General features: G+C 41.4%; 1 protein-coding gene across 3 annotated transcripts in view; it reads left to right on the plus strand.

Annotated features, from left to right (window-relative positions):
- The first annotated feature begins 1,873 nt into the window (after positions 1-1,873).
- 2210418O10Rik (RIKEN cDNA 2210418O10 gene) overlaps positions 1,874-17,361 on the plus strand; it is a 35,308-nt gene continuing 19,820 nt past the window's right edge. Inside the window, exons 1-6 of one of the 3 annotated variants that reach the window (NM_001305137.1) lie at positions 1,874-1,995; positions 5,434-5,488; positions 6,790-6,891; positions 10,628-10,754; positions 10,960-11,020; positions 12,176-15,645. In NM_001305137.1, coding sequence (NP_001292066.1) covers positions 10,721-10,754; positions 10,960-11,020; positions 12,176-12,389 — 309 coding nt within the window. In that variant the 5' untranslated portion in view covers positions 1,874-1,995; positions 5,434-5,488; positions 6,790-6,891; positions 10,628-10,720 and the 3' untranslated portion in view covers positions 12,390-15,645. Of the gene's footprint in view, positions 1,996-5,433; positions 5,489-6,789; positions 6,892-10,627; positions 10,755-10,959; positions 11,021-12,175; positions 15,646-17,361 lie in introns of those variants that run through there. The other 2 variants (NM_001305136.1, NR_130971.1) reach the window with 2 other exon arrangements.

Genomic DNA, 17,361 nt, shown 5'->3' on the forward strand with positions numbered 1-17,361 from the left:
GAACAAGAAACTATTAGTTTTGATGGATTCCCTGTTGAATTTTGGTCTTGTTTGTTCTGTTTATTGTTTATATGCTCTGATTCTTTCTGGTAAGGCTTCTTTTGTGACATTGTATGTTGAAAGCATAATAGTCTCTCTTTAGGATATGGTACAGTGATGTTAGGTAAACAGGTGTTTTTACGTTTGAGGAGACAGATGGTAGTTAAATTAATATGGCTCCCGTAGACTCATAAGTTTGAATACATGTTTCCTAGTTTGTGGAACAGTTTGGGAAGGAACACAGGTCTGCCTTTTTGGAAGAGGTGTGACACTTGGGTGCATTTTCAGGCTTTAACATCTTCTGACCACGCCCATATTGCAAGCTCCCACTTTCATGGAGTTCAAAATGAGTTCTCACCTTTCCCTTGATTTACAGCTAAGACCTTGTAATACAAGAGGAACTTTCCAGATGCATTTATGTCCAACATTTTTATAATTTATGGATGATTCTGGATGACTATGAGGTAAGAATGCCCTTCAATATCTCAGCTTTTACATTTGATCATCTTCAGAAAAGAATTTAACTTAACATTCATAGGAGTAGGCAAATCTATGTGTAAATGTGTCTAGATTCCCTGAGTAAAATCTCAATGCTCCCACACTTGAAGAAAGGCGTTGCTTTGGAAATGGCTCCTGTGCTCTCCTTACTCATCACCGGAAAAATCTTTTGAAGCTGTTCTGTCTTGTCTGCTGTGCTAGGTATTCTTGTCAGTCAAATTGAACACATCTGGAATTAGCTGAAACAGAAAGAGTTGGGTACTGTGAGGGATTTTTCTTAATTGTAGTTTTCAATCTGGGAAAAGTATTTTTAATCTGGGTCTTTTGGGGTGATAAGATCCACCTTGGATCTAGGCAACAGCTTATGGTGACAGCCTACATATATAAAGGACATTGAAGATGGTAGCTCTATCTCTTTGCCTTAATGCCCTACCTCTTTCTAACAACTTTTTGTTGTTGTTGTTGTTGTTGTTATTGTGTGTGTTTGCTTGTTTTTTTGTTTTATTTTTGGTAGTAGTGCATAATTTTGAAAATTAAGGTATATAATGAAGACTAGTTGAGACGTCAAGCCACATGAACTGAACCACTATTGGAAATTTTAAATGTGTAGACAGCCATTTTTGGACTGGTTGAATGGCATCCTGTGAGTCATTCTAATAAATGCATTAACTATATAATAGAGATTCATTCTATCAGCTCTGTTCATCAGGAGAATCTTTGATAGCACAGCTGTGGGTTTGTGGTTGTTGTTTCCTGCTTTGCTCTGAGGCTTGTCTCAGAAACACCAGGTGAACAGTCCTTGCAGTGTAGCTGAACCCAGCCTAAAGGCACCAAACAAATATTGCTTTCTAAAATCTTTCTTAATTGTTAATATTCTGGGCACATTTCCACATTTGGGACAGATTTAACTCCATTGCAATCTGATTTATTGACTGTGAGAGCCATCCAACTTGAATCCAGGAGGAAGAAGTGGAAATATCTTCTGAGTGCTGTGATTGGAGCTTAAGCAAGCTCCAAATTTGCAAAGCAGGGAAGCATAGAGTTACTGCCCACAAGGGGGTAGAAGCAGGCAGTTGAATAGCAGGGATGTGAAGTCTTACATTCTCCCAGGTGCTTGATGGGAGGACAGACCGGTAAGCAATTGGATGAGAGGCACTTGTGCTAATGAACTTCAAATCTGCAGATCTGAAAAAGGTTTGGCCAAAGCTGGAACCTCTATGCCCTGTCTCTTTAACATACTCTAACCCTAAGGGTGGTGCTCATGTCACTCAAGACTCAATAGCCAATCAGAACCTCCACATGGACCTGCCAGTCAGAAGAGGAGGCAGCTCTTCCAGGTCAAGCTTGCAAGCTCCTTTCTGTAACTCAGCAGTCATGGGAGTTTCTGTGTGATGTGTTCTGCGTGACTCTACTGGGTGTTGTGAGAGGAGGTTAGTCAAGCTCAGAACTCCAAACATAGTAAGTGCCAGGTCATCTCCTGCGGTGCCGTCGGTGTGGGGAAAAGAGGGGAGTGGGAGAGAACTCGCTTCTGGCCAGAGTTCCATTGCCCTGGGCAGGCAAGAGCGGGAGGACTGCAGGACGCTTTCCACATGGCCCCCGTTGGCTGTCTGGCCATGTGAAGGCACGGACCCAACTCGGTGGGTGGTGGACAAGGGCAGCTCTAGGCACCAGGTTCCCAGTCTCCAGCATCCCACGCTGGATACCCTGGAAGAGCTTAGGACAGAATGGGGTCCCCGGGGTGGCACTGGCTTCGGGGCCAAAGGGAGGAGAAGTTGGGGGATAGGGGCCACTGAATGGTTCCCACGCGAGCGAGCGTCCTTGGTCAGGTCCGGGGCTGGAGCACAGGATGGCCTTCTGGCGGGAGGTTTTCTTTTTAATTTTTGTTACTGTGTGAATTTGATTGCAGTTTGACTGCAGGGCTTCCCAAGTAGGAAGCAGAGATGGCTGCACTGGACATTGCCTGTATAATTTAATAATGTTCTTTAATTGCAAAGAAAGGCTCTGTGCCTTTAAAAAGGAAAATAAGTGGAGTCTGGAAAATTCTAGTGAATGCAAATTTCCCAGACTAGAGCTCTGTCTGCAACTGTGGCGGAATTGCTGAGCCAGGAAAGCTTCAGCTGCCTGAATCATTTGCTCTGTGATCTTGCAGTGGAGGAGCTGCTGTTGTCTGAGTCCCAGCTGTGTTTTCCAGGCTAATGAGGGACTCTGTCCATGCCTCTCTATCAGGAACCCTAGTGGAAGGTAGCTTGGGGTTCTTTATGGGAGTCTCTTCAGAGCCATCTGTTGCAAACTGTGAAGAAGGCCAAAAGCCATGTCATGGTGATTGTAATTGTCTCCTTTGCCAGGCCAGGAGGAGCAAGTTTACTGAGTTATCTGAGTCAGATCTGCTGGTTCCAAGGACTGTGGTTCTGTTGGTCCATGTGGTGATCATAGCAGAGGCCCTTGTCCTTTGCCCCTTCCTGAGGGTGGATTAATGGGGATGTGGGAAGCTCAGTAGCCCTAGTAGCTTGTGGACTTGGGTACCAAAGGTTTTCCACGGAGATCTCTTGCCAGCCTTGGTGCGAGGGTTCCAGCAAATACAAAGGAATGCAGGCAGGGAGGGGAAGTTGCAAACCCGCTTCTGCAGTGCCAGTCAATTCCACCTCTGTCTCTGCTGTGCCATGCAGTAATTCTGTGCCACCCTGCACTGAGTAGGGTCCCCAAGTGCACTGGGGGCTTGGTCAGTAATGTTTGTTTTAGATACTTGGCAGTTCCCTTGTGCAGGGTTGTTTTATTAGACTTCTCCTGAATTTGTCCCAGTGTATTCTAGCTTCTGCAAACTTCATAGAGGTCTCCATTTCTTTCCACTTATCCCTGTAAGTAGGATAGAAGATGCTACTCTTCTTTTTTTTTTTTGAGACAGGGTTTCTCTGTGTTGTCCTGGCTGTCCTGGAACTCACTCTGTCGACCAGGCTGGCCTCGATCTCAGAAATCCGCCTGCCTCTGCCTCCCAAGTGCTGGGGTTAAAGGCGTGCGCCACCACGCCCGGCTGATGCTACTCTTAAAAAGTTTACTTGACATAAGACATAGCTTGTGTAAGCTGTCCCCACTGCAGCTGTTGTAAATTCTACCTTCTACTTTTGCTATTTTTCTCATCTCCTGCGACCTCCAACTCAGGAACCCATCTCTGAGAAATGGCTTGTTATTTCAGGGCTCTGAGGCACTTAATAAGTGATTCTGGGGGTCTTTGCTGTGTAAATGTCCTAGCAGTCTTAAGTAGGACTTGTAATCTCCAGTCCATATTAAAATTGTTCAAAATAACCAGGGGACTGAACAGGAAAGAAACTTATGGGTGAGAGCATGTGTGGAATCCAAAACCTGTTTTTGCCTGCCTGGTCTTTGAGCATTAGCCGCAGCTGAATCCATGCTGTCATTAAGAAATTTTTCCTAATTAATATTTTAGTTGTATATGGAGAGATTTTTTCAAGGATGAGATGTTAGTTCGGGGAGAGCTGTCTCTTCTTCCCCATATAGAGATGTTTCTAAGACAAGCTATTTTGACTCAGGTAGCCTTGATCCTGGTCTGCTGCTCCCCAGGACAATGGCCTTGCTTTCCTCTTGATATAAATTCCTAAATTCTTGAGTTAAAGAATGTAGCAAAAAAGTGTTTTATAATTGCTCATTTGAGTCATATAATGAACCCTCCATTTTTTCCACCTTTAGATAAGAACGGGAGCAATGGTTTACTGTTATCTCTGTCATGTGAAACAGGGCAGGAGATAGCTTGATCATAGATAAAACCATGAGAGAATCTGCTCCAGGTGTCACCATTCTAGAGAAGGATAAGAGTCAGGCAGGGTGAATAATTTTGTAATTTAACAGCGTGTATTAAATAATGCATGTGATTAAATAAAACTAGATTGGTGGGTGCTTAGTTTGTGCAGGTTGGCTTGAGCCAGTGATAATGAATTTCTGTTTTAGGATCTGTACTATATAGATAGAATGTATCAGAAATGTAAAACACATGCCATTAGCTGTAGCTGTGTGTGTCACATTATAGATCTCAGTAGTTAACAAAGCACATAGGAACAAGGTCAAACACTATCTTATTAATGCCATTCCTTCTACCAAGAAAGGCCTGATCTTTTTCAAATCAGTACAGTGATATATTTTTCCCAATATAGGTGTGGGTTTGTTGTTGTTATGTTTGTTTTACCAACCCACTGAGGACAATGTGCTGATTAACAAGAGTGCTCCACAGTGTCTGACATGTGTCCTGCTTTGCTCTGAGCCTTGTCTCATAGCCATTAGGTGGAAAGTACTTGCAATTTACCTGAACCCAGCCTGAAGCCACAAAACTAAGTTTGTGTCCAAAAATCCCTCTTCAGTTGCTAATATTCTGGCACTGACCACCTGTGGACAGTTTGGTAACTCCAGTGTCAGCTGATTAATGGGGTATGCAAGCTATCCAGTTTGATTCCAGGAGGAAGAAGGGAAATTGCCTCCTGAGTCCTGTCATTGAAGCTCAGGCAAGCTCCAAAGCAGTGAACCCAGGGTCACTGACCAGAAAGGTGGAGAGGCAGGCAGGTAAGCAGCAGGGATCAGGAGTCTTAGACCCTCCCAAGGGCTTGGCGGGAGAACAGACAGGTAGGCCATTGGAGGAGACACATTGGTGCTACTGAACTGGAAATCTGCAGATATGGAAAAGGATTGGCCCAGGCTGGAAACACTATATTGTGTCCCTTCAGCAAACTCTAACCCTAAGGGTGTTGCTCATGTCACTCAAGATTCAATAGCCAATCAGAACCTCCACATGGAGCTGCCAGTTAGAAGAGGCAGTGACTTCCGGGTACCAAGCCTGCAAGTTTCTCTGTGTAACTCAGCTGATCTCAGTGTTTCTGTGTGATCTGTTCTTAGTGTCTTCGCTGGATGCTGTGAATTTAGCTCAAGCAAGCTCAGAACTTCACACATGGTAAGTGCAGTGTCATGTCCCACAAAGAGGAGGAGCTAGCATCTTAGCAAAGGATGCCTGTGTAATAGGTCTTCCCAGAGCCAGGATGGTAAGCATCAGCCAGACAGATGGGGCCACCTGTGAGGTCTTTTGTGGACCTAGTCTCTCCTTTTGGACCAGCCTGTGGCCTCTGAGTAACTTTATTATAAGACTGTACTGCAAAAAACCTTTGTGGCAGGGGCTTGTGTGTGGAAATGCACTTGGCAGGATGAGAACCAGAGGAACAGCTTACTGTGTACACTGTCAGGTAAAACAGTGCAGACAAGAGCTAGGTCACAGACCAAAGGAAAGGTGAGTATGCTGCAGGGGTCAATATTATGGAGAAGGGCCTGATTAGGGCAGTGAGAATGATTTTGTTATTTCACTGATTGTATTAATTATGCATGGATGTATATAAAACTAGATTCGTGGGTCTTTAATTTGGGCAGGTTAGCTTGAACCAGTGGGTAATGAATTCCCATTTTAGGATCTGTATTATGAGATATGTGCAATCCTTGGGTGACATATTTAAGTGAGCCCACAAATATTAAACACGTGACATTATCTGTAGCTGTGTGTGTCACATTGTAGACACCAGTAGTTAACAAAGCACTTAGGGGCAAGGTCAAACACTATCTTATTAATGCCATTCCTTCTACCAAGAAGGGCCTGGTCTTTTTCAAATCAGAACAGTGATATATTTTACTTATATAGGTGTGGGTTTGTTGTTATGTTTGTTTTACCAACCCAGTGAGGACAATTGTTCTGATTAATGCACTGAGTGCTCCTCAGTGACATGTGTCCTGCTTTGCTCTGAGCTTTGTCTCATAGCCATTAGGTAGAAAGTACTTGCAATTTACCTGAACCCAGCCTGAAGCCACAAAACAAAATCTTGTGTCCTAAAATCCCTCTTTAGTTGCTAATATTCTGGCACTGACCACCTGTGGACAGTTTGGTAACTCCAGTGTCAGCTGATTGATGGGGTATGCAAGCTATCCAGCTTGATTCCAGGAGGAAGAAGGGGAAATGCCTACTGAGTGTTGGATTTGGGGCTCAGGTAAGCTCCAAACTTTCAAAGCAGTGAACCCAGGGTCACTGACCAGAAAGGTGGAGAGGCAGGCAGGTGAGCAGCAGGGATCAGGAATCTTAGCCCCTCCCAAGGACTTGGCAGAGGATCAGACAGGTAGGCTATTGGCGAGACACACTAGTGCTACTGAACTGGAAATCTGCAGATATGGAAAAGGATTGGCCCAGGCTCGAACCATTGTGCTGTGTCCCTACAGACACTCTGACCCTAAGCATGGTCCTCATGTCACTCAAGACTCAATGGCCAATCAAAACCTCCACATGGAGTTGCCAGGCAGAAGAGGAGGTGACTCTTCCAGGTACTAAGCCTGCAAGTTTCTCTGTGTAACTCAGCTGCTCTCAGATTTTCTGTGGAATCGGTTCTTATTATTTTTACTGAGTGCTGTGAGGTTAGCTCAGGCAAGCTTAGAACTTCAGACATGGTAAGTGCAACTTCATCTCCAACAAAGTGGGGTGAGCAAGCATCTTAGCAAAGGATGCCTGTGTAATAGGTCTTCCCAGAGGCAGGATGGTAAGCATCAGGCAGACAGATGGGGCCACCTGTGAGGTCCCTTGTGGACTTAGTCTCTCCTTTTGGACCAGGCTGTGGCCTCTGAGTAACTTTATTATAAGCCTGCATCTGGACAAAACCTTTGTGGCAGGGGCTTGTGTATGGAAATACACTTGGCAGGATGAGAACCAGAGGAACAGCTTACTGTGTACACTGTCAGGTAAAACAGTGCAGACAAGAGCTAGGTCACAGACCAAAGGAAAAGGGAGTGTGCTGCAGGGGTCACTGTTATGGAGAAGGACCTGATTAGGGCAGTGAGAATAATTTGATAACTTCACAGATTGTATTAATTTATGGATATAGTTTAGTAAAATCTGATTGGTGGGTGTTCAATTTGGGCAGGTTAGCTAGAACCAGTTAGTAATGAATTCCCATTTCAGGATCTGTATTAGATAAACATGTGCAATCCTTGGGTGACATATTTAAGTGAGCTCAAAAATGTAAAACACATGCCATTACTTGTAACTGTGTGTGTCACATTATAGGTCTCAGTAGTTAACAAAGCACATAGGGGCAAGGTCAAATGCTATCTTATTAATGCCATTTCTTCTACCAGGAAGGGCCTAATCTTTTTCAAATCTGTACAGGAATATATTTTTTCAATTATATTGATCTTTTTAAATATTAAATTTTGGTATTACTTTTCTGAATTTCATTTTCATTATGCATAGGTGATTTGACGTCTTACGTGTTTCTATTCTCCAATATTTCCCCCAAATTAAGAATTTCATTCCTATTTTTAAAGAGATTTCACATCTGTCTGTTTAGAGAAACATCTCCTGTAGCTCCTACTTTCTTTATGTCATGTAGTTAAAACTTGCTTTGAACTCCTCTTCCAGCCTCTGCTGCCCAGGGCTTGGAAAACAGTCCTACAACTGCTTTCAGGCTGGGTTCTGACTGATCAGTGAGACAAAAGACACCAGGGAATGAGTGTTGTCTAACCTCCCTGGGTTACAGGGTTACAAATTAGGGGGTTACAAATAAAGAGGGACAGGAATAAGGTTGAGTTCACTGACCAACTTTGAAGCTGGTCTACTTGCAGCACAGAAAAGGAGGAGGAATGAGGTAGGTGAGCCATTTCTGCTTTGGCAGTAGTTGACATTCACCATGAGGAGTCATGGAATCAATTTTACACAATCAGTAAAATTCCATACTGGTCATCTTGTGGCATTTCCCAGATTAGAGCAATGACAATTGAGATCACAGTCCCTGCCTGTTACAGCATATTGCTGGCATACCTCACCATCTAACCCAGGAGTAGGATAGCCGATCTACCAGCTGCCATTTCTTATGCAATCCAATCATTTGGAAACTGGCCTTTTCATCTATCATTAATCCTCCTGACCTGGCTCTTGCTTCTCCCCTCCTTGCTCTCTTCACAAGGTCCAAGGTCATGTCTACTCTAAATTTTACTAGGTACAAATGGGTCTGGCTATGTTCTAACTTTGTGTATAATATACCTAGGTGCAATATACCTAGGAGCAGTGATGTCTTTTTTTTTAATTTCTTCTTTTTTTCCCCTTTTCTCGCCCATTAACTACTTCTAGGTTTAAAATTCATAGCCACTTTCACTTTTCAATTTTTGTTAATGTATGAATTTGATTGCAGGTTGGCTGCAGGAATTCCCCATAAGAAGTAGAGATGGCTATAGTTGGTATTGCATGCATAAGTGAATATATAAAGAAAGGACCTTGGGCCTTTAAAATGGAAATTACTTGGTGTGCAGGACTAGAACATTCTTTTAAATGTAAATTTTCCAGACTACAGCAATGTCTGCATGTAGGGTCAAACAGCAGAGCTTAGAAGGTTTTAGCTGTCTAAATCCTTTGCTCTGAGATCCCACAGTAAAGGAGCTGCTGTTGCCCTGAGGCTCAGCTGGGTTTTCCATGCTAATGAGGGACTCTGGGCAGGCCTAACAATCAGGAACACTAGGGGAAGGTAGCATGCAGGTTCTTTACAGGATTCTCCTCAGATGCATGTGTTACAAGCTGCCAGGAAGACCACAAGCCATCCCCTGGTTATTATAGTAATGTCCATTGACAGTACAGGAGGAGCAAGAATGCAGAGCTATTTGTGTCTGATCTGCTGGTTCTAAATGGACTGTAGATCAGAGTTTGGTTCTGTTGTTCCTTGTGGTGATCATAGCAGATGCCCTTGTCCTTTGACTCTTCCTGAGTGTGGATTTACAGGGGTGCTGGTGGCTCAGTAGCCCTGGGAGTGGGAAGGTATGGAACTTAAATGTCACTATGCAGTGTGTATATACAGGCATTGCCTTTGGTGTGCCCTAGGACAGAGAACATTGGAAAAGTAATGGTTTGATTTCTACAATTCCTGACCCTTCTGTATTCAGTTTTGTGTGACTAGTTTTATAAATAGTTTAGAAGGTAGTAGTAAAGAGCTGATCACGATCATCCTTCAGAAATATTTGATTAGATTCCTTTTACCTTTCTGTTACCTATTGTCAAAATGGCATGATTCACAGAACTTCAATTCTTGCTACAAAAGGAGCTTCTGACATGCAGAAGTTTCTCAGGTGTTGATGGTGCTGGGTGGGTGGATAGGACAGATTGGAACATAATGCATATGGAAGGAAGCAAACATTAAGTTGCCATTCAGCATTGTTTTGTATATGGACTCCTGTGGGCCTGGTTTAGCCTGAAAGTACAAAGGGTCATGAACAGCTATAGAACAGTAGCTCAACTTTCTGATCATCTACAATGACAGAGAGAGCTCTGGAGCATGGGTCCTCTCTGTTTGGAAGACAGATCAGTAGTAACTGTAGAGTCAGATTTATAACAGTGACTTTGAGTTATTTTTATTGGAGTCAGGAAATATGATTTTATTTTATTTCTATACACATACTAGCACAGGTAACATTAGTCAAGTTCACATTGTTCCTGGTGTAGTTGCCTTAGTTATTGAAGAAAAGTTGAAAATTGGTCACATGGAAATGGGCAGAGGAAGCTTTCCCTGATATTGTGTGGCAGTTCTGTGGGCTACTATGAGAATCCTGTCTAGGAAAAGAGATAGTGGGCTTGTTCTTTAGACAGACTGCTTGGTCTTCGGGAGAATTGGCTATGGTTGAGAAGGGGGTGTCTGTCCATACTTGGGGGCTAAGAAGGGAAGGGGACATGTGGCACGAAGAAAAAGGGAGATTGAAATGGTCTTCTCTATCTACAGGTGACATGGATAGGTGAGAGGAAACTGCAGTTTGAAGGGAATTCTTGCATATTTGATCTCAGGGGACAAAAAAGGGGAAGGTCTACCAGCATTCTACGTGGTTCCATACACAACATCTTAATACTAAGGCATCAGGTTCCCAGAGATCATTTATTTACTTAAGTTTTGTTGTCCAACTGTGAAAGACTGGATAAAAATACTACGTGGGTGGGCAGGGTAGTCAGCAAATATTCATTTTGAAGTACACCGTTACACTGTTGTCTGTATCATATTTTTTTAATGTACGCACATTTGGGATCTTGTAGGATTTAGTCACCTATGATGACGTGCATGTGAACTTCACTCAGGAAGAGTGGGCTTTGCTGGATCCTTCTCAGAAGAGTCTCTATAAAGGTGTGATGCTAGAGACCTATAGGAATCTCACAGCTATAGGTAATATTGTGATTTTTTATTTACTTTATAACATGTATGCACAACTGTTTCTTTGTTATTGTTATTTGTTTTGGTAATTTCAATTGAGAGTGAGGAAGAATATGGTGAATCATTCACTCATGGTTTTAAAGTTCAATGGTATTAGTAACTTAAATATTGTTTAATTGCCAATAATGTAACATACTTTCTCTGGTACTGGGTTTAGGTTACATTTGGGAAGAACATACAATTGAAGACCATTTCCAAACTTCTAGAAGTCATGGAAGGTAATTTTCCTCTGTAAGCTGATGAGAAAATGCCTATGAAGAAAGTTTAAAGTGTGCTACAAGTAGTAAAGAAAACCAATAGGGTACAATAAGCACTGATTTCAGTTATGGATGTTTACTGAATTTCATTAAATCATATATGTCTATGGTATGTATGTAATTATTGTTTGCAAGACATTCCATTAGTTCAAAGACAGAGAAATAATGGCTTAGCAGATATGTTACTGTTTAAATCAAGCCTAGTAGAGCCATGCTGTACAAGTGCGAGTGTCTTCAGTCTCATATCGCTTAGCTATTGCAAAAGGAACACACAGTGATTAGGTGACAAGTATATGTCTAAAACCTAGTATTGAGCAAATAATCCATAGTATATCTGAACTCAATGATATACTTGTAGTAACATTGCTAAATTTATTGAGATGAACACTTCATGAGATTCAAGAATGAATTTGTGGTAAAACCTTAATCTCTGTATCACATCTCTGTGATGAAAAAAAAGTCAGCTGTGAAAGTAATGTGGAATATTCACTTGTTATTCTCTTTTGATGTGGATATCAAAGGTTAGGAAGGATAGAAGCCTTGTGAGCATTGGGGTATTGAAAGAAGCCACATACCTTTCACTTTTCCAGAACAATTAGAGGGTATGCAGTATAAAATACCTTGAGCGACATTCTAAATGTGCTATAAGTTTATAAATAATTTGTTTTTCGAACATTGCTGCGGACATTTACCAACTCAAACTGCTGAAAATAGTAATGAGAATTAAGGCAGTAGGAATGTTTTTTTTTTTTTGCATTTGTTCATATTCCAAATGTAGTATTACTCTCATGATAACAAAATTTTTGAATGCAAACATTCTGCAAACACTATGAGTTCTTCCTGTTTTTTCAAATATGTGAGTAATCTTTTATAGAAAAAGTATGTTATAATTGTGAGCCAGATGATCAGTACTGTTCCCATTTCATGTATCCTCGAAGATGTAAAACAATCAATAATTTAGTAGAACTCCTTTGAATGTAAACAAAGTAATATTATGTTAACATTAGATTGCTCTTTTCAATGAAACCAAATTTTAAAACAATTCATACAGATAAAAAAAACCGATCAATATATTCAATGTAAGAAAGATTTCACGTGTGCCAATTATATTTGCAGGCATGAAAGAAGTTGTACTGCAGAGCAACCCTCTGAGTTTATTCAATGTGGTAAAGCCTTTGCATATGAGAGTCATAGTCAAATGCATCAAATTAAACATACTGGAGAGAAACACTATGACTGTAACCAATGTGGTAAAGCTTTTAAAAGAAGGAGTGACCTCCAAATACATAAGCGAACACATACAGGAGAGAAACCCTATGAATGTAAATGATGTGGTAAAGCCTTTGCAAGAAGCAGTCATCTCCGAATACATAAGCGAACACATACAGGAGAGAAACCCTATGAATGTAAACGATGTGGTAAAGCCTTTGCAAGAAGTGATAACCTCCAACAACATAAACGAACACATACAGGAGAGAAACCCTATGAATGTAAACAATGTGGTAAAGCCTTTTCACAAAGCAGTCATCTCCGAATACATAAGCGAATACATACAGGAGAGAAACCCTATGAATGTAACCAATGTGGAAAAGCCTTTACAAGAAGTGGTGACCTCCAAAAACATAAACGAACACATACAGGAGAGAAACCCTATAAATGTAAACAATGTGGTAAAGCCTTTGCACAAAGCAGTAATCTCCGATTACATAAGCAAACACATACAGGAGAGAGACCCTATCAATGTAACTAGCTTTGCAGGAAGCAGGGGTCTCCAATGCCATAAAAGATCACATACTGGAGAGACACTATATGAATGTAACCAAGGTGGTAAACCCTTTGCAGGAAGGAATGACCTTTAAAGAGAAAAGACCATACAGGAGAGAAACTCTATGAAGGTATCTAATGTTATAAAGCCTTTGCAGCAAGCATTGATCTCCAAGTACATAAATGAACACATACCAGAGAGGAACCTTTTAAATGAAACCAATGTGGTAAAACTTTTTCGAAATCCAATAGTCTTTACACACATAAAAGCACATATAGTTGAGAGAAATGCTTTGATTTTAACCAATGTGGTTAAACTTTTTTCAAAGGGCAGTCATCAACAAAATCATAAAAGAACACATATAGGAGAGAGATTTTTGAATGTTAGCAATGGTGCTTTTACACCTTTTTCATGAAGCAGTGGCCTCCAAATATATAAAGGAACACATACAAGAGAGAAACCCTATGAATATTGGCAATGTTTTAAAGCACTTCTACAGCACAATCATCAAATCCATAAAGAACATGAGGTGGAGAGAAATCCTCTGAACAACACTAATTAGGGAAAGCAATTGTACAAAAAAGTCATCTCCCAACACAAAAGTATACACACTGGATAGAAACCCTATGAATATAGGCAGTGTGGTAAATATTTTTTAAGTCACAGTAGTTCCTAAGTAAATAAAAGGAGACACAGTTGAGAGAAACCCTATGAAAGTTATCAAATGAACAAAGCCTTGAAAGTTAAAATCTTCAAATGCATAAAAGAAGAAATAGAGGTGAGAAACCCTATGTTTGCAAGCCATGTGGTATTGCTTTCATTTGTCAGTCATATTCAAAGACACAAAAGAAAACATAATGTAGACAAAATGTTGAGTGTATTTAATATGGTGAAGATTTTTGAATATTTCTAGAGTCTTCACAATCAAACAATCCATACTGCAAAGAAATTTAGAAATATAATATGGTGAAACCTTTTCAGATCCCAAATCTTCATCATTATGAAAAAGAAACCTATGAATGCATTCAATATGGGGAAGCCTTTAAACATTTCTAATTCTTCATCATCATGAAAATAATCATACAAAGGAGATCAAGGGGATACAAGGCATGATTCTTATTGTCTTGCTTGAGTTACAGTCCTGACATCCTTTGGTGATGAATATCAGTGTGGAAAGTGTGAGCTGGATTAAACTCTTTCCTCCCCAACTGCTTCTTCGTCATGTTTATGCAGGAATAGAAACCCTGACTAAGACAAATTGGTATGAGGATTGGGGTATTCCAGTGACAACCTGACCATGTTTTGGGAGGACTAAAAGGACTTTGGAACTTTGGGCTAGAAGATCCATTCTGTGTTAAGAACTCTGTGGGATGTTGTGTAGGAGCTTGGAAGATAATGTTGAGAACAGTGGAGAAGATGAAGGCCTCACTTTTGAAATTTCACAGGAAAATTAAAGACTCTTTTGAGGTCCATTGCTGTTTTGGATTGTGAAGATTCTGTGGTTCTGTGTAGCTAGGGCTGAAGAATCAGCTGTGATGAACAAGATACCAGAACTTCTAGAGTGAAAACTTTGCATTACTGGGACTATTGATGCTGGTTAGCTGGAGCTAAGAAATTAGCAGTGATTAAGAAGAGACCAGCATCATTGAGGTGGCATCTTCTGGGAAGTGTTTTCTGAGAGCACAGAGGCAGTGTTCTAGAGATAGCCAAGGTTGTACCTTGTGCTGTGCCTGGACTTGGTAATGTGTTAGAGTTACCCACATGGTACTGGTTTTGAAGGCCTGAAGGGATAATGTAGAGCAGCTGATGCCCTGCCCTGTGAGAGGCCATGGAAGGCCATTGGTGAAGGTGCAAACTCAGGTGAAATTGATGTCCCAGTACTGAAGAGATCATGCAGTGTTTTGGAGTTGCTAGGTCCATGAATGACCAAGAACAGCAGCAACAGTAAAGTACAGGCATCTGGAGCCTAGAGGACAAGCTGTGTGCTACAAAGGACAGGGCTGGAGAAGTGACCCAAGCCCTTGGAGGAGCCCAATAAATGGTGATTTTGAACCCAGACATTGGACAGTTGGAGTTTAATTTTTGCTTTTGATTGTGACTGTACACTAATATTTTTCCCTCTTGAAGGGAGAAAATATTTTAGTGGATTCCACAGTTAAGAGACTTTTAGTTGTAAAAGGCTTTGGATTTTAAAGGATATTGGATATTTTAAAAGGATTGAACTTTTACTATGTAAAGACTGTGGGACTTTCAAAGTTTCTTAGAACTTAGGGATGAATAAGAAACTAAGGGTTAAGGCTTAATTGTGATGTGCTTGTGTGTCAAGTTGACAAGGGGTCAATTGTACTGGCTAGTTTTCTGTCAACTTGACACAAGCTGGAGTTATCACAGAGAAAGGAGCTTCATTGGGGGAAATGTCTCCATGAGATCCATCTGTAAGACATTTTCTCAATTTGTGATCAAGTGGAAAGGCCCCTTGTGGGTGGGACCATCTCTCTGGGCTGGTAGTCTTGGGTTCTATAAGAGAGCAGTCTGAGAAAGCCAGGTGAAGCAAACCAGTAAAGAAAGATCCCTCCATGGCCTCTGCATCAGCTCCTGCTTCTTGACCTGCTTGAGTTCCAGTCCTGACTTCCTTGGTGATGAACAGCAAGCAGTATGAAAGTATAAACTGAACAAACCCTTTCCTCCCCAACTTGCTTCTTGGTCATGTTGTTTGTGCACGAATAGAAACCCTGAATAATACAAGGGGTATAAGGTGTGGATTGTAAAAAAAGAGACTAGACAATAAAGAAATGAAGAAATAAAATTATTTTAAAAAAAAGGTGGGATAGACAGAAACATTCCTTTCAAATTATAGCTTCATTTTCACACCAATCAGGATTTAGGGATAGGGGCTTATGTAGTTTACAGTGTCAACTGTTATAGAATATGGGTGTTATAGTTTATCCAATCATATGTACTTGTTCTTTGGTGGTAAAGTGCAGGTCTTATATTTTGAGGAGCACAACGAAAAGCAGAAAGCATTGTTAGAGACATTCATTATGTTTTCAAGAAGAAAATATGAGTAAAGTGAGGTTGGATCTCCAGAAGACCCCATGCCTGGAAACTTGAACTTAGTTTCAGCATATGAGTAAATGCAGGGTAATAACAAAAAGGCAATACCTAGGGCCTGGTGTTTGGTTTGGTTTGGTTTTTCTGCTTAATCCCAATTGTGTATTGGTTCTCATGCTACTCCTGTTAAATTGTCCCCAAATTGCATGATAATCCCGTATTGGGGCACTGAGATTCCCTGCCCCAAGCTGATTGTAAATGGGAAACAGAAGTGCCAGTAGCCAATGGCTAGGCAGGAGACAAAGGCAGGACTTTTGGATTCATGGCAAGGGGAACAAACAGGATCTCCATACCAGTAAAGGAATTGGATGACAGCTTGAGAGCAGGGAAAGACAGAACACCAGCCACATAATAGATGGGGAAGAATAACCCCAGTGTTCCCTCCTCTGATTGATTCTGGGGTAGCAAAGATGGGCTCTAGATCTAGGAAATTAGGTGTATCACAGGGGAGCCAATAGCAATGTGTATGTTTGGGAGTGTCCCAGCCAATGAACTGATTTGGCATATTAAATATAGCTGTTTGTCTTTCATTTCAGACTCCAAAGCACTTGCAAGCTGAGCTAGGAACTTGCACAGGTGTCATCCTATAGTAGAGCAGAGTAACCAGCTGAGTCTAAAGAAGGCATCACACCTATAGGTGGAATGCAGTATTAAAAACTAATTTGACATTCTCAAATGAAAAACAACTGCTATGATGTGAAATTAAGAGATGAGGCAAATTGGATTCTTAGCAGAGTCACTGGTTTTGCTGAGCCATCTGATTCCTCACCAAGCTGGGCAGGTTCACAACTAAAACAAAAGTTGAGCTGAATTGGTATGCTTAATTCTTGGGTTCCTGGAATGAGCTGGGTCTCAGCAAAATCCCCCAAGCTGATCCAGACATCCTTGTTAGTCTGGATTTACCACGAACTCTTCTTAAAGATTTCTGTTTGTCTCTGATAGTTTGAGCTTGGAGGTGCAGTACAAAGAGACAGGCTGGCCAGAAAGCAGAGAAAGAGGTAGATGGTAGAGGCTGCCCAGAGCTATAATCGGAAAAAAAGAATAGAGAGAAACCGATGAGATTTGTTTAATTTCTTTAAAGGATAAATGAGCAGGTAGTGATTGTTTACGAGTGTTTGAGGCGATCTCTGCTGAGAGCCCTAATGTTTCCAGAGGACTCTCCACATGGCTGGCATACTAGCACACCCAGGTCCTTGAGTTCACTAGTGAGTGGAGCACAACATAAGTTCCAAAAAATCTAGAGGGTCTTGTGATAGCAGGAACAGGGACAAAAGACAGCAGCCTGACCAGCAGCTGGGTTTAACTGCTGGTCAGTGCCTCCCTCACCCCTCCCCCATGCCTCATTTGGCATGATCTCGGCAGAGGGCCCAAAGGTCCTCAGTGGACTCTCCATGCTGCAGGCCCACTAGTACACCCGGGTCCTTGA

This window comes from Mus musculus, chromosome 2 (assembly GCF_000001635.26).
Source record: "Mus musculus strain C57BL/6J chromosome 2, GRCm38.p6 C57BL/6J".
Lineage (NCBI taxonomy): Eukaryota > Metazoa > Chordata > Mammalia > Rodentia > Muridae > Mus > Mus musculus.